Source organism: Octopus sinensis, linkage group LG24 (assembly GCF_006345805.1).
Source record: "Octopus sinensis linkage group LG24, ASM634580v1, whole genome shotgun sequence".
Classification (NCBI taxonomy): domain Eukaryota; kingdom Metazoa; phylum Mollusca; class Cephalopoda; order Octopoda; family Octopodidae; genus Octopus; species Octopus sinensis.
Window position 1 is genome coordinate 12731639 of NC_043020.1, and position 23125 is coordinate 12754763.

At 39.7% G+C, this 23125-nt stretch overlaps 1 protein-coding gene across 2 annotated transcripts in view; it reads left to right on the forward strand.

The window, feature by feature from the left end:
• LOC115223940 (rho guanine nucleotide exchange factor 3-like) overlaps nt 1-23125 on the forward strand; it is a 99303-nt gene that overhangs the window by 21986 nt on the left and 54192 nt on the right. The window contains exons 1-2 of one of the 2 annotated variants that reach the window (XM_029794686.2): nt 4697-5566; nt 22596-22688. In XM_029794686.2, coding sequence (XP_029650546.2) covers nt 5411-5566; nt 22596-22688 — 249 coding nt within the window. In that variant the 5' untranslated portion in view covers nt 4697-5410. Of the gene's footprint in view, nt 1-4696; nt 5567-22595; nt 22689-23125 lie in introns of those variants that run through there. The other variant, XM_029794685.2, reaches the window with a different exon arrangement.

Sequence of the window (23125 nt, forward strand, 5' to 3'; positions counted from 1 at the left end):
AGGGTCCACTAGAGCAATATAGGAATCAAAGGAGTCCAAAGGCAAAAAATGATTGGGAACCACTGATGTAGAATCACATTATCGAATATGTTGTTCCTTTTTAGACAGTGTGATTAGATCGAGATTTAGCTATTATTTCTAGCAAATTAAGCAACCATGTAACAGTTTCTTCAGTGACAATTTTTGGAAAGATTTGGGATCTTTTCTGTTTGGCTGCCATTTTCCAATTTCTTCCAATTTTTATTCCAATTGATTTCATATTTGGCGTATTGGTGTAGTTTAGTGAGGTAATCATTGACATGAAACTCATTTTTGCCATAAATCAATAGTTGATAGCTTATAAAGTTTGCAAATTTTGGGTAATTTTAGCCAATCGAAAACCACAGATATATAGGTGCCTGTTTCCATAGTAGCTGTTTAACCCTTTTGATACCAACCCACCTGAATTCACCCTTGGTTCTATGATACAAACTTGTTGAGTTAATCTAAATCAGTGGTTCTCAACCAGGGTCTATTTGGCCTGGGGACAGTGAGGTGGGGGTGGTCCATATAGGATTGTGTTGTTAAAATTTATTTGCAAAATATTTTAACAATTTTTCTTTATACAATTCCTAATGATATTTAATTATAAAAATACAATAGGAATTTTTAAAACATCAAATGGTTATAATAATAATATAATAATAATAATAATTGTGTACAGTGCTCAGGTGCACTACAACTCATCTAAAGTGTATATATAATCAGGTGTAGTTTTGGCGGATTTCGGAAAGCATGAGGGCCTTAAAGGATGCAGTGTCATGGCAGTCAACAACTGACGCAAGCAGTTTATTCCATGCTTCAGCAACTCTGAGCGTGAAAAAATGTTTCCGAAAGTCATGGGAGCTGTGTAGTTTTCTGATTTTGTAGGCATGTCCACGTGTGTTAGACACATGGAGATCAAAAAGGTGTTCAATGAGAATCCATCCAAGGGAAACCAGAATCAAAGGGGTGTGGGTCCATAGAAAAAAAACGGTTGTAAACTACTGTTCTATATTAAAACCTGCCATCAAAATTTCCTGTTGGTTTATATTCTAAACACTAGCTTAACGACAAAGTTGTTTCACTAAATTCTTTATTTTCTAAATTAATTGAAACAAAAGCACTGCATTTTAGCAGAAATCATCATCATCATCATCGTTTAACGTCCGTTCTCCATGCTAGCATGGGTTGGACGGTTTGACCGGGGATCCGGGAAGCCAGAAGGCTGCACCAGGCTCCAGTCTTATCTGGCAATGTTTCTACAGCTGGATACCCTTCCTAACGCCAACCACTCCGTGAGTGTAGTGGGTGCTTTTTACGTGCCACCTGCACAGGTGCCAGGCTGGCAACGGCCACGGTCGGATTGGCGTATTTTACGTGCCACCAGACCAGGGATCCTGGCTGGTTCAATTCGATTTCGATTCCATGTTAACAAAAGGGTTGAGGCTGTGGCATAGCTTTTTTTGTTTTTAAAAAATTCCTGTTAGGTAAATATTCATTTGTTTAACCTATACAGCAGTGCTTTTCAACCATTTTTTGTTTTTTTTTGTTATCTATGGACCCCCGTTTTGATTTTTATTTTACTTTGGTGGACCCCCATAGCTACTCTCTTTTACTCTTGTTTCAGTCGTTTGACTGTGGCCATGCTGGAGCACTGCCTTTAGTCGAGCAAATCGACCCAGGGACTTATTCTATGTAAGCCTGGTGCTTTTTCTATCGGTCTCTTTTGTTGAAACGCTAAGTTACGGGGATGTAAACACACCAGCATCAGTTGTCAAGCGATGTTGAGGGGACAAACACAGACACACAAACACACACACACATATATATATACATATATACGACAGGCTTCTTTCAGTTTCCGTCTACCAAATCCACTCACAAGGCATTGGTCGGCCCGGGGCTTTAGCAGAATACACTTGCCCAAGATGCCGCGCAGTGGGACTGAACCCGGAACCATGTCCTTCGTAAGCAAGCTACTTACCACAGCCACTCCTATGCCTTTTCAATGTTTAAAAAAAAATCTCATTGTATTTTTTATTATGAAATATTATAAGGAATTGTATTTAAAAAAAAAAGTGTTAAAATATTTGTATTGTAGAATTATAACCAATTTATTGTACATAAATTCTAACAGCAAAATCCTATGGACCCTGATTGAGAATCACAATCGTATAGCTTTGTACTCTGCCTAATTCATTGTTTCCTAAATATTTGTATGTCTGTACATGACATAAGAGTTCTGAATTTTCCTCAATATTTTTTTTTTTGTTATTGCTCTTTTATCACAAAAAACCAAATACCAAAACCTTTCTATATCATCATCATCGTCATCATCGTCGTCGTTTAGCGTCTGCTTTCCATGTTAGCATGGGTTGGACGGTTCAACTGGGGTCTGGGAAGCCAGACGGCTGCACCAGACCCAGTCTGATCTGGCAATGTTTCTACGGCTGGATGCCCTTCCTAACGCCAACCACTCCGTGAGTGTTGTGGGTGCTTTTTACATGCCACCGGCACAGGTGCCAGACGAGGCTGGCAAACAGCCACGATTGGATGGTGCTTTTTACGTGCCACCGGCACGGAAGCCAGTCGGGGCTGCGCTGGCATCGGCCACGTTTTTCAATTATATTATTGAAATTGAGCACGAGTCCCCTTCCTCCAGAATTCAAGCTTTGTGCCTATTGGAGAAAGGAGTATTATTAACCCTTTCAATACCAACTCGGCTGAAATCATCTCCGGCTCTGTAGTACAAATGCTTTGTTTTCGTAAGTTTTGAATTAAAATCTTCCACCAAACCTATAGGCGCAGGAGTGGCTGTGTGGTAAGTAGCTTGCTTACCAACCACATGGTTCCGGGTTCAGTCCCACTGCGTGGCACCTTGGGCAAGTGTCTTCTACTATAGCCTCAGGCCGACCAATGCCTTGTGAGTGGATTTGGTAGATGGAAACTGAAAGAAGCCCGTCGTATATATGTATATGTATATATATATATATGTATGTGTGTGTTTGTGTGTCTGTATCTGTCCCCCACCCCCCAACATCGCCTGACAACCGATGCTGGTGTGTTTGCTTCCGCGTAACTTAGCGGTTTGGCAAAAGAGTCTGATAGAATAAGTACTGGGCTTACAAAGAATAAGTCCTGGGGTCGATTTGCTCGGCTAAAGACGGTGCTCCAGCATGGCCACAGTCAAATGACTGAAACGAGTAAAAGAGTCAAAGAAAAGAGAAAACCTTAGTCACAATTTATGTTCCTAACACCAGCTTGATAACAACTAAGTCATTTTTACCAAATTCTTTGTTATATTAAAAATTAATTGAAAGAAACGCAGAGAGCATCTCAAAATAAATATGGTAACGAAAGGGTTAAGGCAGTAAGCTGGTTGCATCATTAGCATGCCAGGGAAAATGCTTTGTGGAATTTTGTCCATCTTTACATTCTCAGTTCAAATTCTGCCATACTGTTTACTCTTTTACTTGTTTCAGTCATTTGACTGCGGCCATGCTGGAGCACCGCCTTTAGCCGAGCAAATCGACCCCGGAACTTATTCTTTTTGTAAGCCCAGTACTTATTCTATCGGTCTCTTTTGCCGAACCGCTAAGTGACGGGGACGTAAACACACCAGCATCGGTTGTCAAGCACCGCTAGGGGGACAAACACACAAAAACACACACACACACACACATATATATATATGGCTGTTCGCCAGCCTCGTCTGGCACCTGTGTCGGTGGCACATAAAAACCACCATCTGAGCGTGGCCATCTGTCAGCCTCGTCTGGCACCTGTGTCGGTGGCACATAAAATCACCCACTACACTCTCGGAGTGGTTGGCGTTAGGAAGGGCATCCAGCTGTAGAAACACTGCCAGATCTGACTGGCCTGGTGCAGCCTTCGGGCTCGCCAGACCCCAGTTGAACCGTCCAACCCATGCTAGCATGGAAAGCGGACGTTAAACGATGATGATGATGATGATGTATATATATATATATATATATATATATATATACACATATATACGACAGGCTTTTTTCAGTTTCCGTCTACGAAATCCACTCACAAGGCATTGGTCGGCCTGGGGCTATAGCAGAAGGCACTTGCCCAAGATGCCACGCATTGGGACTAAACCCAGAACCATGTGGTTGGTTAGCTAGCTACTTACCACACAACCACTCCTGCACCTATGGTTGACTTTTACCGTTTTTTTCCTTCTAGAAATTCTTAAAATAAGTACCAGTTAAATACTCGGGGTCTCTTTTAAAAATTGCTGGCCTTGAGCAAAAAAAAAATTTTAAAAGAGTAAGTACCAGTTAAACACTGGGGTCTCTTCTAAAAATTGCTGGCCTTGAGCCCAAATATAAAATAAATTTAAAAAAAGAATTAATTTTTAAAAATATTTTTGTTCCATTTTATTTGACAACGAAAGAAGTGTTAACATATTTTATTTCATTCATTAGTGGTTTTTTCCCCCTTTTTTTTAATTATTTTCTCTTACTAATGTCCATAGTGAACAGCAAAGTTCCTCCTTCTGCCCCAGTTAATTATTACTTCAGTATTACTACTGTCATCATTTCACATTTCTAAATATTGGTGATGCTGATGGTGCTGCTGCTGCTCTAGTAGTCCTGCTGATATTTTTCCATACTACATAAGATGTGCTGATGACACACAGCTAATTCAATATGTGCTGCTGCATCTGTTGATCAATAATTTTTCAGTAGTAGTCGATCACATCGAAGGCCGTTGGACAGTCTAACAAGTGGCTCTTGCCTGCCGTTTGTGTATAAGTAATACTGGCTTTCAGGGGAAAGGAACTGCTATTGTAAATATTGCTGCTGTTGTAATTTGGAACCAAATTGGTCAGCGACAGAGGTGCATGTGGGAGGAAAAACATAAACATTCACAGACACACATACACAACTGCAGTTTCTCTGTCTCTTTTTCTCTGGTTTCCACCCACACACTACAGCCTCTGCACACGCACACTGCCGCTTCCACAGACACACTACCGCCTCCACAGACACGCACACTACCGCCTCCGCAGACACGCACACTACCGCCTCCGCAGACACGCACACTACCGCCTCCACAGACACGCGCACTACCGCCTCCACAGACACGCACACATTGCTGCCTTCACACACACACACACACACACACACATTGCCGCCTTCACACACACGCACACTACCACCTCCACAGACACACTACCGCCTCCACAGATACTAAAGCTTCCACACGCACGCTACCGCCTCCACACTCACACGCTACCGCCTCCGCACACGCACACTACCGCCTCCACACACCCACACACTACCGCCTCCACTCACACAAATAAACAAACAAGGGAACCGAGATATTACAAGGCTTTGTCCACTTCTGACCCTCACCCATGTATTCTTCAACGAGCTATTGCGATATTAGTGGAGATATGTCATGGAATTCCAAAGAGAACTGTCTTGAGCGAAAAAAGGATGTGTTTAAAGCTGTTTATTCCTGTATGGAAACATGTACCATTTTGATGGAAAACCACACCATCAACCAAAAGGTAGTAGACCACTCGACTTATCACCTGTTCCTCATTCTTTCATTCATTTGTTCTTCTGGTGAAAATATTTTTAATATTTTTCTTTCGTTTACCTTGCCTTATGTTTTTCTTCTCCATTGATAAAAAATATTATAGTTTTATAAAAGGGCATACTCATAATGTTTGCTTTTGATTTTGTTGTTGTTGTTGGTGGCGATGTGTGTGTATGTACTTACATGTATGTATGAATGTTTTGGTTTAACCCTTTAGCATTCAGATTTCTTTGTGAAATTTATTGCTTATTTATTCATACCCCCTACTGTCACGTTCTTGTTAGATTGACAGTATACAACCATTCTATCGCCCCACCACCGTACATGTCTCTACAAGAGATTTAGAAATTCAATATTTCTTATTCATACTGTTTTTGAATTAATCACATATTATTTTGCGGCTTCAAAATTTAAATGGTGTGGCTATATATTTTTAAAATGACATTGTAGGGTAGGTGTGAGAGGTTGGATCCAGACAGTTTTAACATAAAACAGATGGATTATTTGGGCCGGATATGGCCGTATTAAATGCTAAAGGGTTAAAATACTGACTTTATTAGATAAATAATGCTGTCTCTAAGATCTACTTAACCAACGCTGGCAGAAACGTTAGCACGCCGGGCGAAATGTGTAGCCGTATTTCGTCTGCTGTTAAGTGTTCTAGTTTCAAATTCCGCCGAGGTCGACTTTGCCTTTCATCCTTTCGGGGTCGATAAATTAAGTACCAGTTACGCACTGGGGTCGATGTAATCGACTTAATCCCTTTGTCTGTCCTTGTTTGTCCCCTCTATGTTTAGCCCCTTGTGGGTAGTAAAGAAATATATACTCCTAATATACAAATCTACCATGTAGACACACACCCCCACCTACTTTCTAGCATATTATGTGGAAGTTCTTTATTTATCTTCTGTCACTACACCCTGAAGATAATCCAACTGGGTAGAAGGAATTAAATAAGATGTATGAGGACCTGTTAAGGGAAACAAGCCCCATGTGCACTACAGGGTAATTTGGGTATGTATGCAAGACGATATATATGCGAAAACATACCCTGCTAGATACAATATTATTTGGGGATGTGAATAATTTGAAAGGGATTTTCAAAACTTGTTCTTTTAACCCTTTAGTGTTCAGATTATTCTATCAAACATAATGCCTATTGATTCCCATTGATTTGAATTAATCATGCATTATCTCATATCTTCAAGATCTTGATGGTGTAATTAGTTAATGTAGAATAACATTGTAGGGTAGGTGTGAGAGCCTGGATCTGGTCAGTTTGAACATAAAACAGATTAACTATTTTGGCCGTATATGGGCGGTTTAAATACTAAAGGGTTAATCATTTTGTTTGAAACCCAGTGAAATCTGAAGTTATAGCCAAGACCAAGTCTTTGTCACAGACTTAAATTATTACATACAAACACTAATGTATAATAGATATCTCTGCTTTTCAGGTGATTACGGTTCCTGTCAGCACATATGTACACAGTTATGTGCTTTGACTGCGGTAGTGTTCAGCTCTAATTTCTAGCAATATTGGTGTTTCTAACACCCTCAGTCATTTATAATGACGGTTATAGTTTTCCTTTTTGGTACACATTTCTTACTGCTACCTATAGTAATAATATATATATATATATATGTATATATATATAGTCATCATCATCATCATTTCACGTCCGCTTTCCATGCTAGCATGGGTTGGACGGTTCGACCGGGGATCTGGGAAGCCAGAAGGCTGCACCAGGCTCCGGTCTTATCTGGCAATATTTCTACAGCTGGATGCCCTTCCTAACGCCAACCACTCCGTGAGTGTAGTGGGTGCTTTTTACGTGCCACCTGCACTGGTGCCAGGCGAGGCTGGCATCGGCCACGGTCGGATTGGTGCATTTTACGTGCCACCTGCACGGAAGCCAGTCGAGGCGGCACTGGCTTCCGTGCAGGTGGCACGTATATATATATATAATCATCGTCATCATCGTTTCACGTCTGCATTCCATGCCAGCATGGGTTGGCCGATTTGACTGAGAACTGGTGAACCAGATGGCTGCACCAGGCTCCAATCTGATCTATCAGAGTTTCTACAGCTGGATGTCCTTCCTAATGCCAACCACTCTGAGAGTGTAGTGGGTGCTTTTTATGTGCCACCAGCACATTTGGTTCATACTTTGGTGAGGAACTGCAAGTTCATTTCCATATGCTTATTATGTAAGCTATACACTCTGCTTTGTTCCTTACTTCACAACTTTTCCCCAAAGTGAAATGAAGAGATTTACTAAGACCAAAACATGGTCTTTTACAAGGGCCAGTCACATATGTGTGTGTGTGTTTGTGTGTGTAAAAGAAGGGAAAAAAATGATTTAAAAAATCCAGGCATAAATCAATGAATTTGATTAACTCTATCAAACGATCAGACACCAATAAATGCAAGGAGAATACACATCTGAGGTAATTCCGAATATATGATAAGTGGATCCAAATATCATTTGGAAGAATTTCAAGAAATTCAGAGCATTAGACAAAAAAAATATATGGATGAAGAAATTCATATCTTTAATATTTTCTTAGTTCACTTTGAATTTTAAGTAATTTTGGATCACTTTGAAAATGTGTTAATTATGTATTTTCAGATATATTAATTTGAATGATATTTTCTGTATTGAAATATGTTGATACAACAGAAATGATCATCGGCTTTGTATGGTGAATTCAATAATTAAAGACGTGATTTTTCTCTATCTGTATTTTTGTTATATATATATATATATATATATGCACACACATGCATTGTAATCATTTGATGTGTGTACCTATATACATACATATATGCATACACACATATTAACTAATATATATATATATATATATATATATAAATATATATATATATATATGTATATTAAATTGATAATAAAAGGGTAAAATTTATCAAATTAAATTAATTAATTAATCATTCAATTAATTAGTAATTTTAGCAAGTAGATTGGTACATTAAAATAACCTTTATAGGTAAAATTATACAAATATTTTATAATTTTAAACGTAATTATAATTAGGGTTCAGCTAATTGCTTCACCACATACCGAATTTAGAAATAGGAGTTAAAATTCCTTTTCTACTACTGTAAGAATCTCCATGACAGTAGAATACTTTTTTACACAGGCAAAGAGAAAAACTACACTGAAGAGAGAAGTAGGTAAATTTTTAAACACTTTATTCTCGAAACGCGTATGTAGTTAATCCTGGCCGTGTTGATCCATTGTGTTTCTCTTTGCCTGTGTAAAAAAGTAGGTTACTGTCATGGAGATTCTTAGAAAATATCATTCAAATTAATATATCTGAAAATACATATCAACACATTATCAAAGTAATCCAAAATTATTTAAATTCAAAGTGAACTATAAAAATATCAAAGATACGATTTTCTTCATCCATACATTTGTTGTCTAATGCTCTGAATTTCTTGAAATTATTCCAAATGATATTTGGATCTACTTGGTATATATTCGAAATTACCTCAGATGTGTATTCTCCTTGCATTTATTGGTGTAGTAGAAAAATAATTTTTAACTCCTATTTCTAAATTCGGTTTGTGGTGAAGCAATTAGCTGAACCCTAATTATAATTATGTTTATAATTATGAAATATTGGCGGAGTGGTTGGCGTTAGGAAGGGCATCCAGTCGTAGAAACACTGCCAGATCTGACTGGGCCTGATGAAGCCTTCCGACTTCACAGACCCCAGTTGAACCATCCAACTCATGCTAGCATGGAAAACGGACGCTAAATGATGATGATGATGATGATGATGATATATATATATATATAAATTTCTTTCTTTCTTTTACTTGTTTTAGTCATTTTTGACTGCGGCCATGCTGGAGCACCATTTTTAGTTGAGCAAATTGACCCCAGGACTTATTCCTCGTAAGCCTAGTACTTATTCTGTCGGTCTCTTTTGCCGAACCGCTAAGTTACGGGGACATAAACACACCAGCATCGGTTGTCAAGCGATGTTGGGGGGACAGACACATAAGCATATACACACACACACATACATATATACAACGGGTTTCTTTCAGTTTCCGTCTACCAAATCCACTCACAAGGCTTTGGTCGGCCAAGACACTTGCCCAAGGTGCCATGCAGTGGGACTGAACCTGGAACCATGTGGTCGGTAAGCAAGCTACTTACCACACAGCCACTCCTGCACCTATATATATATGCAGACACACATATACATGCATTGTAACCATTCGATGTGTGTACGTATATACATACATATATGCATACACACATATTAACTATATATATATATATATATATATATATTTATAAAACTTAGGTTTTGGCTATTATTGACCCAGACCATTATTGGCTTTACAGCATCACCTGAGGTAGTCTTTTAAGTCCTGTTTTAGGACATCATAGCCAACTCAAAATAAGATGTGGTATATTGAGATGTATCTGGGTGTTGGTGGTTTGTCTGGTATTTCTTGGTGGAATTTGAGTGCTATTTAAATATTATGGAGTCTCTTTTCCTTCTTGTTTTGAAATGTCCACAGCTTAAGATATTGTCTTCCTGTTTGGTGATGAGGGCATCGTGTTGGCAGAAACTATGCAGAGCAGAGAGTTTATCCCAAGTGAGCAGGGGAAACCTATGTGAGTGACTTCTGAAAGTTGAAGTTGGCACTGCTTGCTGTGGCATGCATTGACAAATTGGCCTGGGGTACTGAACTCTGTAAAGGACAAACCTGTATGTATGGAGGACAGTGATTTTACTTAGCTATTCAAATGTGATCGTTGCCAAAAACAACATTCGAGCATGGTCATTGCCAGTGGCGCCGGACTGGCTCTTGTGCTGGATCCACGTAAAAATACCTCTTGAGCGTGGTCGTTGCTAGAACTGCCTGACTGGCCCCCATGCCAGTGTCACATAAAAGCACCCACTACACTCTCGGAGTGGTTGGCGTTAGGAAGGGCATCCACCTGTAGAAACTGTCAGATCAGATTGAGCCTGGTGCAGCCTCTGGCTCACCAGTCCTCAGTCAAACCGTCCAACCCATGCCAGCATGGAAAGTGGACATAAAACGATGATGATGTTGATGATATATACACACAATGTCTATAAGTAGATGTGTGTATAGGTGTTTGATCCCTATTTATCGATTTTGAAAAGAAAATTTCTACATTGTATTGTCTCCTCTGTGTTTGGCCCTGCATGGCCTAATAAAGAAATCTGTACGTATATATGTGTATAGCTGCATGTAAACCAATGTAGTAGACATACAAACACCTTCAACTTCTCTGTAGATTAAAAGAAAATTATGAACATCCTAAATCGATTTTCAACCTTTATTGGGATCTCATCAGGGATGTCTACATTGCTAGATCCACATGTATGTATATAATGTACGAGCAAAACGCCCCCCTCCCATCCAATGGACGGTGCTGAGTTGTCAAACGTTTAAAACAAATTTTCTCAAAACAACTTGTCCGACCGCCCCATAGGCCTCCCCTTTGAGAAACACTGATTTAACCTAAATTCGAGACACCAGCAAAAGAAGAAATAAAGATAGACTTTTTTTCTATTCCAAAGAAAAGCGATTTTATTCACACAAATATGCAACCGAAGAGTTTAAAGTACCAGTAAGTACATTGCAACAGCTGATGTACTTGCGCGTACAAATGCATGTTCCCACGGCTTTATCGATCACATTCTCACTCGGAATCGATTTTTGTAATTTTTTCAAGACTTATACACGACCTGATACTGTCGGTATCTACGTATCAAATTTGAGCCCAATCGGATGGAGGATGCCTGAGATCCTAGAAGACACACACACAAACAGGCAGAACGGATTTTATATAATAGATGTGCATATGCGGATGTGCGTATCAGATTTGGCTGCTTTTATTAGCAGACTCAGTGACCCTGTCACAACTTTCACGTCGACTTGAGTTACTGTATCCAGAGGGGTGCTATAATGGTTGTATTCCTCAATCCTTTTGTTACCAACTTGACCAAACCCCTAGTTCCGTAAAGCAAATGTCCTGTTTTAGAGTGGTTTAACTCTTTCATATACAGATTACTCTCTCAAATGTAATGCACATTTCTTTGAATTAATCCTGCATTATCTCATAGCTTTGAGATTTTGAAGAGGTGTAGTTGTGTGGTAAGAAGCTTGCTGCCTAACCACATAGTTCCAGGGTTCAGTCCCACTGTGTGGCACCTTGGGCAAGTGTCTTCTATAGCCTTGAGCTAGCGAAAGCCTTGTGAGTGGATTTGGTAGACAGAAACTGAAAGAAGCCCATCATATATATTTATATGTATATATTTGTGTGTGCTTATATGTTTGTTTGTCCCCCCCCACCCCTATGGGTGAAGCAGAAAGACAGTGCAGTTGACTCCTGTACCTAGCAGTAATTGCCTTGTACTTATTCTATCGGACTCTTTTGCCGAACCGCTAAGTTACGGGCATGTAAACACACCAGCATCAGTTGTCAAGCGATGTTGGGAGGGGCGGGGGGCAGATACAGACACACAAACACACACACACACACACACACACACACACACACACACACACACACACACACACACACACACACACACACACACACACATATATATATATACATATACATATATACGATGGGCTTCTTTCAGTTTCCGTCTACCAAATCCACTCACAAGGCTTTGGTCGGCCCGAGGGTATAGCAGCAGACACTTGCCCAAGGTGCCACGCAGTGGGACCGAACCCGGAACCATGTTGTTCGTAAGCAAGCTACTTACCACACAGCCACTCCTACGGCCAGTTTAAATGCTAGGGGGTTAAATTTAAACCTTGTATCAAAAATTCAATGTTTATTTATTCTAAGCACTAGCTTAATAACGACAAAATCATTTTCCTAAATACTTAATTATTTTCATAATTGACTACAAAGGCAGTGCATTTCACCAGAATTATGCTAACGAAACGGTTAATTGTGACCCATTTGTTTGAATCATGTGTCTCGATGACATCATTGTTATTCTTGCAGTGGAATGGCAGAATTTATATAGTGTGAAGTTGGACTAAAACGTTAGTTGAATCCCTACACATTGCGAGTTCAAATCTTGCCATGGTTGAACTTGGTTATTTTGCTTTCATGTTTGATGAAATAACCCCCACCCCCCACCCAGGTAATTACTGCTAGGTACAGGAGAGTCAACTGCACTGTCTTTCTGCTTCGCCCATAAATTATTGATCTTGTACCCCCATTTGCTTTTATTCTCCCCCCCCCACTCGGGTTGATGATACCCCCCCCCAGCAAAATCTGGGGCCCTTAAAGCTGATGTCAGTGATTATTATAATTATTTTGCTGCACATAGGAAAATCATAAAAAAACCAAAAAAATTTTTAATTATCTAATGTGAGAAATCCTTAATTAGTTTTTGGTGCAGCATAAAGCACTGCACAGTAAATCTCCCCCCCTCACCTCATTTATGGAGTCTGGTGTCCCTGGAAGAAATCGATATTCTTCATAGTTCTTTAAAAGCTCTGACCAACTGGAACTGCTCTCTTTCTCTCTCTCTGTTTCGGTTTTTATTGATTTATCTTTTCCTCAATACCTATTGATTTGACCTCATCTATTAATCTAATTTCCTAACCGCTCGCTTCTCGGTCACTCTAACTTCCCCCCACTTTCCCCCCCGTCATCTCTCTCTCTTTTTGTATGGTTTCACTTTCTCTAAATTTTACTGTCTCTTTCCATCTTTAATCTCTTTTTCTCCCCCCCCCAGCCTTCTCTCATCTTCACTCTCTTTCTCAAAGAAGCGATTTAACCAAAAATCAAAGACTGATTGTGGTAGAAGGTGGTATTAAAATGATTCTCTCTCTTGTACGCATCATCATCATCATCGTACATTTATGTGTATGTGTGCATATCCATCTATCTGTCTGTCTGTCTGTCTATCTATCTATCTATCTATCTATATATATTATATATATCTATCTATATATCTATCTATATATATATATCTATATATCTTTTTATATATATATATATATATATATAGATGCCAGGACCCCTGGACTGGTGGTACGTAAAAAGCACTATCCGAATCGTGGCCGATGCCAGCACCGCCTCGACTGGCTTCCGTGCTGGTGGCACGTAAAATGCACCAATCCGACTGTGGCCGTTTGCCAGCTCTGTCTGGCACCTGTGCGGGTGGCACGTAAAAAGCACCCACTACACTCACGGAGTGGTTGGCGTTAGGAAGGGCATCCAGCCATAGAAACACTGCCAGACCTGACTGGAACCTGGTGTAGCCCCTGGCTTCCCAGACCCCGGTCGAACCGTCTAACCCGTGCTAGCGCGGAAAATGGACGTTAAACGATGATGATGATGATATATATGTATATATATATATGCCCTAGAAACAAACCTAATATTGTCTGGTAGATAAAGCACTCAATCATTGGCTAATTAGTTTGATTAAATCCTGATAATTCTGTATAACTCATTTCTAGTACATTGTATTATCTGTTATATATAATTTTTGTTTTTAATTGCTTGCGTTTCAACAACTCACAATGAAAGGAAACATAATGTGTGGTTGAGTGGAGAATCAAGCGTTTTACTCTCTTATGTTTATATTCTGTACTTTTGGCTGAGGGTTCTGTTTTAAGCATAGGACATACACAGTTATTTTAAATTAGTTCCCTTCTCTGTGTAACTGTAACAGTAAGCTCTGTACCCTAATCCTAAAATCCAAATCACAAATCTCCTTTAACCCTTTAGCATTTAAACTGGCTATATCCAGCCAAAAGTATTCTGCCTGTTTTATGTTCAAACTGGCCAGATCTGGTCTCTCACACCAGCCCTACAATATCGTTTTAAAAATTAACATCTACCTCATCAAAATCTCATAGCTACAAGATAATGCATTTAAACTGGTCATATCCGGCCAAAAGTATTCTGCCTGTTTTATGTTCAAACTGGCCAGATCTGGTCTCTCACACCAGCCCTACAATATCGTTTTAAAAATTAACAGCTACCTCATCAAAATCTCTTAGCTCCAAGATAATGCCTGATTAGTTCAAACCAATGTGGATAAAAAAGGGTTAATTTTGGCAGAATAATGCGAACACTAAAGGGTTAACCCTTTTTGATACCAACCCGGCTGAAACTAGCTCTGGCTCTGTAGTGCAAATTCTCATTTTCATAAGTTTTGAATTAAAATCTTCCACCAGACCTTGGTCTCAATTTATGATCCTAACACTAGATTAATGATGATCAAGTTATTTTACTAAATTCTTCGTTATATTTAAAATTAATTGAAAGAAATACAGAGCATCTCAAAATAAATACAGTAACGAAAGGGTAATGTATTTCATTCAGAAAAATATTTTGAAACGGGCATGGCTGTGTGATTAGGGAGCTTGCTTCCTAGCTACATGGTTTCGGGTTCAGTCCCACTGCGTGGCACTTTGGGTAGGTGTCTTCCACTATAGCCTGGAGCCGACCGGAGCTTTGTGATTGAATTCAGTAGGTGGAAGTTACTGCCATGTGTGTATGTGTGCGTATAGCTGCTCAGTGCCTCTCCGAAAGAGAGAGAGAGAGGGGGGGGATATTTCTGCTAGTGCTGTACTTCAAAAAGGGGAGTGCACAGTTAGCTAGTAGCTAGTTGTGTACTCTAAAGCAGGGAGTATACATTCAGATGATCATGTACTCCAAAGCAGGGAGTACACAATCAACCAGTTATGTACTCCAAAATGGAGTATGCAGTCAGCTAGTTGTGTCCTCCAAAGTGGAGTACACAATTAGCTAGTTGTGTACTCCAAGAAGAGTACATAGTTGGCTTGTGTATTCCAAAATGAGGAGTTTGAGGATTTCATTTCATTTCATTTTTCATTTCATCTAGTTTCAGCTCACGAGTTGTGGCCATGCTGGGGCACCACCATTCGGTGTTGCTACATAATTTTACTTCACAAATGCTTGTTTAGCAATTGACATTTGGTGCATGAGAGAGTTTGATGCAGCTGCCCTCATCTGCACCTCCTGCTGTGAAGTTGGTTCATCTGGGATTGGTCAACATTTTTTGATAACATTTAAAAATTTCTTTTCCTGATCATAAATATGTCTCAAAATAGACAATTGGAAAGCTAGGCATATAGGACCCACATTGCACAACTCTCGCATTAGATTATATTAACCCATACCAGCATGGAAAACGGACTTTAAGTGATGAGGATTACATTGTTTAAATTATTTGAAATTTAGTTTAATGTAGGTACAGACCCGATTGTATAGTTAAGACTGTCGTTTCATAAACTCATGCTTTCCAGGCCTTTCTACTCAACGTCATTATCATAAACATATGTAACAAACCAGCTGGCAGAATTGTTAGCACGCCGGGCGAAATGCATAGACGTATTTCGTCTGTCGTTACGTTCCGAGTTCAAATTCCGCCGAGGTCGACTTTGCCTTTCATCCTTTCGGGGTCGATAAATTAAGTACCAGTTACGCACTGGGGTCTATGTAATCGACTTAACCCCTTTGTCTGTCCTTGTTTGTCCCCTCATCTGCACCTCCTGTTTAGCCCCTTGTGGGTAGTAAAGAAATATATGTAACAAACTAGAATTGTTGAAAATAAGACATTTTGCCATATGTCATTTAGATTAGGGCTGGGATTTTCAGCAATCCTTTTCATCTATGGATCCCTTTGAAATAGTATTTTATTCTGGTGGACCCCCATAGCCATTTGATGTTTAAAATCTAGTTTCCTAGAAGCTTCTTTGAAAATCCCTATTTTGTTTTCCACACATTAACTTGTGTAGGTTGAACTACATAAAAAGTTTGAGAAAGAAACCAATTTGTTTCTTGCAATACATACATCATCATCGTTTCATGTCCATCTGGCCAGTTATGGCTGGTTTGAATGTTAAAAGGTTAATATAATCAGTTTCCCCACTTGCCTTAAAATTGCTGGCCTTGTGCCAAAAATTAGAAAGAAATTGTATCAGTTTGTTTTTATCAGCCCAAAGGAGGCACAGTGCAAATTTGGACCTTTTCAGAATTTGAACTCCTGATGTTGCAATGAAAGTAAAAGCAGCAGGCCATTATGGTTGACAGGAGCTGGCCAGGTAGAAAAACTACCCTAGGCTACTGTGTCTGTTTTGGCAGGGTTTTTATGGCCAGATGCCCTTCCTAACGGCGACCACTGCAGAGTGGACTCACTGCTTTTTATGTGGTACTAGCACAAGCGAGGTTAGTTTTGGCATGATTTTCACAGCTGGATGCCCTTCCAAATGCCAACCACTTTACAGTGCAGATTGGATGCTTTTTACGTGACACCAGCACTGGCAGGGTCACCAAGTAACTCACAAGACATGGAATTGTGAGAGGGGCCAGGGGCATTTGAGAAGGGGGAACTTGTCAGAGAATGAAAGGTTAGAGTGAGACAGAGAGGCAGAAACAGGTGTCTTGCTATAACATCTAAAGCCAAATTTTTTCAGGGGCCCTTAAAATACTATTGTGGATCCCAAATTTACTATTTGGTTGCGTGGATCCCCAAAAATCTTCTATGGACTCCGGTTGAGAACCACTGGTTTAGGGTTGCCTGATAATGATTGTATTTACTTTGTCAAAAAGGATACTTTCTGTTTAAGTGTTAGTTGTGTTGTAGGTTTAACTCTTTAGCATTTAAACTGGCAGTGTCAGGCTCATATAATCAAGCTGTTTGTGTTTAGGCTGGTCATGTGGAAGCACTCCGGTTACGACGATGAGAGTTCCGGTTGATCCGAATCAATGGAACAGCCTGCTCGTGAAATTAACTGGTAGAAGGTTAGAGATATAACATTAACAGTATATGTGTGTGTATGTAAAAGGGATGTATGTGAATGCTTGTGTGTGTGTGTGTGTGTGTGTGTGTATACATTAACAGCATAAATAATTAATAAATCTATATTTCGCTCTAACTAAGTAAATTTTTGTGACCTTTCTACTTAGAGAATCTATCAGCTTTTCATCACTCATTAAATGTACCAAACACCTCTTGATCATTTACATAAGAGCAATTCCCTTCTTTGTACATTATGTATGTATGTGTGTGTCTGTGTGTGTGGCATTTTATCTCTTGCTTTCTATTTTTAATGATGCTCTCCTTTATCTGTGTCCAGCCGTTTCAAGTATTGCTCCGATAAGCATTAAGCCGTAATAAATATTCAATGGATGACTTGGAACACTAAGCTGACGTTGATAAGTTAAGGAAGAACAAAGCGAAAACAGTGGAACTAATTAATTATAAAAATGCTACCCGATCCCCATCCTTGCTACTCTCCTTCCCATGTCTTGCCCTCTGTTTTTTCACTCCACTTCATTTTCCTTTGGTGGTTGCCAGTATTGTATTGTCTCACTAATTCAAAGCCCCTTGGATTCTATATCTGTTCCTGTTAATCAGCTCTCACTAATCAATCGTATTTATCGATAACGAAGCACTTGTCATTTTCACTCTTCTTTTCCTTACCCCCCTCCTCACACCTGTTCTTCTTTGTTTTTGTCCATTAACTCCATTGTCATGTTGAGGTGGCCAAGTGGATGTAGGCATTTAACTACATGCCCCATGGGTCATTCTCATAATTTAATGTCTGTTGCCCATGCTGGCATGGGTGGGAAGGTTTGACTAGAGCTGGCGAGCCAGAGAGCTATACCAGGCTCCAGTCTGATTTGGCTTGGTTACTATGGCTGTGTGCCCTTCCTAACACCAACCGCTTTACAGAGTGGGCTGGATGGTTTTACATGGCACTTCACAAGTGCTTTCATCTGGCACTGCACAGGTGCTTTTATATGGTGCCTCACAGGGGCTTTTACATGAAACTGCACAGGTACTTTTATGTAACACCACCACGAGTGCTTTTTATGTGGCACCCTCACAGGTCAGTCCTCTCTACCAAGAAAACAAGACTTAACACTTCTTATTTCTTTATTTGCCCACAAGGGGCTAAACATAGAGGGGACAAACAAAGACAGACAAAAGGATTAAGTCGATTACATCAATCCCCAGTGCATAACTGGTACTTAATTTATCGACCCCGAAAGGATGAAAGGCAAAGTTGACCTCAGTGGAATTTGAACTCAGAACATAAGGAGAGATGAAATGCCACTAACCATTTTGCTCGGTGTGCTAACGATGATACCGGTTCACCACCTTAATAATAATAATCTTTTCTACTCTAGACACAAGGCCCGAAATTTTGGGGGACAAACAGATTAAGTTGATTACATCGACCCCAGTGTGTAATTGGTACTTAATTTATCGACCCCGAAAGGATGAAAGGCAAAGTTGACCTCGGCAAATCCTTTCTGATATAGTCACAAGCCCTGAAATTTGAGGGGAGCAGTAAGTTGATTACACTGACCCTAGTATCCAGCTGGTATTTTATCATTTTATTATTTGGCGGCAAGCTGGCAGAAACGTTAGCACGCCGGGCGAAATGCTTAGCAGTATTTCGTCTGTTGTTACGTTGTGAGTTCAAATTCTGCCAAGGTCGACTTTACCTTTCATCCTTTCGGGGTTGATAAATTAAGTACCAGTTACGCACTGGGGCTGATGTAATCGACTCCATACCTATGTCTGTCCTTGTTTGTCCCCTCAATGTTAAGTCCCTTGTGGGTAATAAAGAAATAGGTATTTTATCATCCCTGAATGGATGGATGAAAGGCAAAGTCAATCTCGGCAGAATGTGAACTCAGGATGTAAAGTTGGAAGAAATGTTGCAAAGAATTTTGTCTGGCAGGCTAATGGTTCTACTCGCCCAAAACCTTATGTATAATAACCCTTCCTATTACTGTATAATTAATCCTAGTAGAATATTTGGAGTAATATTTTAATCTAAACGCCAATACATAATTAGAAGTGGTTTTGGTTGATTAGCAGCATATGGGCAGGGGGTGTTTTGGTAACATGGGAACAAGTGTGGTTTCAGGATTTTGGGATGGAGAGAGAATCTGGTGGTTGGTTTCAGTGGTTTTTGATTTCAGGTGTTTTTTTTTTTTTTTTCCTTTTTTCCATCATGTTAGTTTGTACTTTTATTGTATCCCACCTCCATAACTACTTAAACTCTTTGGTTATTGTATTCTGAGGTTCCTTCTACTCCACACACCACTACCACATCCAGCCATGCATAAATATGTTTTTTTTTACCTGCAATAAAGTTATTACAAATACAGGTGAGTCAGTGATATGGTAATTGGTTTTTCGACACATAAGTCCTTGTTCTTTGTTCAATCTCAAAACTGGAATCAATTCATAAACCACAACCTGTTCTCGAAAACATATTTACATCAGATTGTTGAATCGATTCAGTGTTTATCGTTTTAGGTACCTGAGAATGCACCTCGTTATCTAAGTGAGGAATAATAGTTCAACCATGATACACCTGTGCTTTCTGAAATTTGAAAGTTCCATTTCTTCTCTTTTATATATTTCTTGTTTCTTTACTGCCCACAAGGGGCTACACAGAGAGTGGACAAACAAGGATAGACAAATGGATTAAGTCGATTATATTGACCCCAGTGCATAACTGGTACTTATTTAATCGACCCTGAAAGGAGGAAAGGCAAAGTTCACCTTGGCGGAATTTGAACTCAGAACAGTTTGGCAAAAGAGACCGATAGAATAAGTACTAGGCTTACAAAGAATAAATCCTGGGGTCGATTTGCCCGACTAAAGGCGGTACTCCAGCATGGCCACAGTCAAATGACTGAAACATGGAAAAGAGTAAAAGAGTAAACTGGTCTTATTTGGCCTCTCACACTTACTATACGATGCCAATTTCAAAATATAGAATCACATCATTGAAATCTCAAAGCTGTGATGTAATGCATGATTAATTCAAACCAATTTGAATAATTAAGCATTATGTTTGACAGAGTAATCTGAATGCGAAAGGGTTAAGGGTACACGTGTCTGTGGAGTGCTCAGCCACTTGCACATTAATTTCAGGAGCAGGATGTTTGGTTGATCAGATCAATTGGAATCAATAATTGATGGAGAGCCAGGCATGCGTTTCATCTACAGGAAGTTTTGAAACTCGGTTCCAGATCAGACCAATAAAATACTTGTTTTAATTACATGGTGTTCCTGCCACTTGCAACAATAAACCATTTTCCGTTGCAGGATAGATTAAGTATTATCTTTAAAAAAAAACTTACCCGGTTCTTTAGTTCAAGTTATCCATCTCTCTGGTGCTAACTTTGGTATCTGTCAATGGAAGATTTTGAGTTATGTTAGAGGAGACGCTGTTCAAATGCACCACGTGTAGCTATCAAACGCAGTTAGCAATCAGATCGGAAGCCTGAATTTCAATAGTTCAAAGTTTACCTCACTGATTGATTATTATTTGAAAATATTGACTGTGTTCCTATTCTCTCTTTTACTCTTTTACTTGTTTCAGTCATTTGACTGCAGCCATGCTGGAGCACCACCTTTAATCGAGCAACTCGACCCCGGGACTTATTCTTTGTAAGCCCAGTACTTATTCTATCAGTCTCTTTTGCCAAACTGCTAAGTGACGGGAACATAAACACACCAGCATCGGTTGTCAAGCAATACTAGGGGGACAATCACAGACACACAAACACACACGCACATATATATATATACACATATATACGACGGGCTTCTTTCAGTTTCCGTCTACCAAATCCACTCTCAAGTCTTTGGTCGGCCCGAGGCTATAGTAGAAGACACTTGCCCAAGGTGCCACATAGTGGGACTGAACCCGGAACCATGTGGTTGGTAAGCAAGCTACTTACCACACAGCCACTCCTGCACCTACTACTTTTTCCAAGTTGGTTGAAGCCCTACAAAGCCAGCCTTGCAAGCCAACCTTTTTTTTACTTGTCTCTGTCATCAGACTGTGGCCATGCTGGGGCACCATCTTGAATTCTTAGTTGAAAGAATCAACCACAGGGCTTATTCTTTTGTTAAGCCTGGTACTTATTCTATCAGTCTCTTGCCAAATTGCTAAGTTACAGGGATGTAAACACACCAACACTAGTTAAGTGGTGGTGGGGGACAAATACACACACCTTTTCTTTTGTTTACTTGTCATTAGACTGTGGTCATGCTGGGGCACCACCTTGAGGAATTTCAGTCAAACTAATTGACCCCAGGACTTTTTTTTTTTGTTAAGCCAGGTACTTATTCTATCAGCTCTTTTGCCAAACAGCTAAGTTACGAGGACATAAACACACAAACACCGGTTGTCAAGTGATGGTGGGGGATGAACACAAACACTCACACACACACACACACACACACACAGACATATATGATGGGTTTGGTCAGCCTGAGGCTATAGTAGAAGACACACGTCCAAAGTGTCATGCAGTGGGACTGAACCCAGAACCATGTGGTTGGGAAGCAAGCTTCTCGCCACATGGCCATGTCTGCATCTTGTTACATCGCACATTGCCTCTACTGTTTACAACAACGAAAACTATTTGTGTTAGTAAAGCATCAAGAATTAGTTAAAACTCGTTTGCGGTGGAAAACTCCATCTATTCATAGAGGCCTAATGAGGGAGCCTCTATGTAGTCACTCGACCTGCTAGAAATAGCAACCAAATTTTCCCCCAATTTCTTCTACCATAACCCTTTAGTATTTAAACCAGCCGTATATGCAGTCGAAATATTCTACATATTCTATATTCGAACTGGCCACATCTAGCTTCTCACACCTACCCTACAATGTCATTCTAATTATAAACAAGTAAGAGTAAAAGAGAGTAAAGCGTATTTAAAACGGTGATGAGGATGGTCACCTATATTGACTGTTGGTACCTGTTTTCAGTCAGGTGATCTAATGAGAGATATCGTGAGCTTGGTTTTTTTTTTTTTTATTTTTCTGATTAATTATTACTCTCCTAATTAATTCTATTTTAAGCTTGAGCTTTTATTTTTCTTGATTTGTTTAATTTGTTTTTAATATAAATTGAATTTCAGAACAAGAAGCATCGCTCTATGCTGAGAGTCTCTTCCTTGGCCAACCTACTCTCACCTGCAAAACCTGCGAAGAAAATGGGACGAGCTTTACAGGTGAGCTTTTTGGTTGTTTTTTCTTATTGTTGTTTGACCCTGCTCCCAACGGGTCACCACACACCGATCTGATCTCCAATTAAAGTGGTCCATCTATCACAGTCCTGTCTATTTTTCAGGAATAGTGTATCTAGGACTACATTATTCAGTGTGTCCTATTTTTTTTTTCATCCTAAGACAGTGTGTGCTTTGAGAGAGATATTTAGGTGCTATTTCTAGCACGTTGATCTGCAACATGCAGGCCCCCTCTTTAGTTCATTTTGTTTTGTGTGTGTGAGAAAGAGATTGTGTGTATTTGGGGTTTAAGTGTATGTTCCTGTTGATCTTACTCTTTTACTTGTTTCAGTCATTTGACTGTGGCCATGCTGGAGCACCGCCTTTAGTCGAGCAAATCGACCCTGGGACTTATTCTTTGTAAGCCCAGTACTTATTCTATC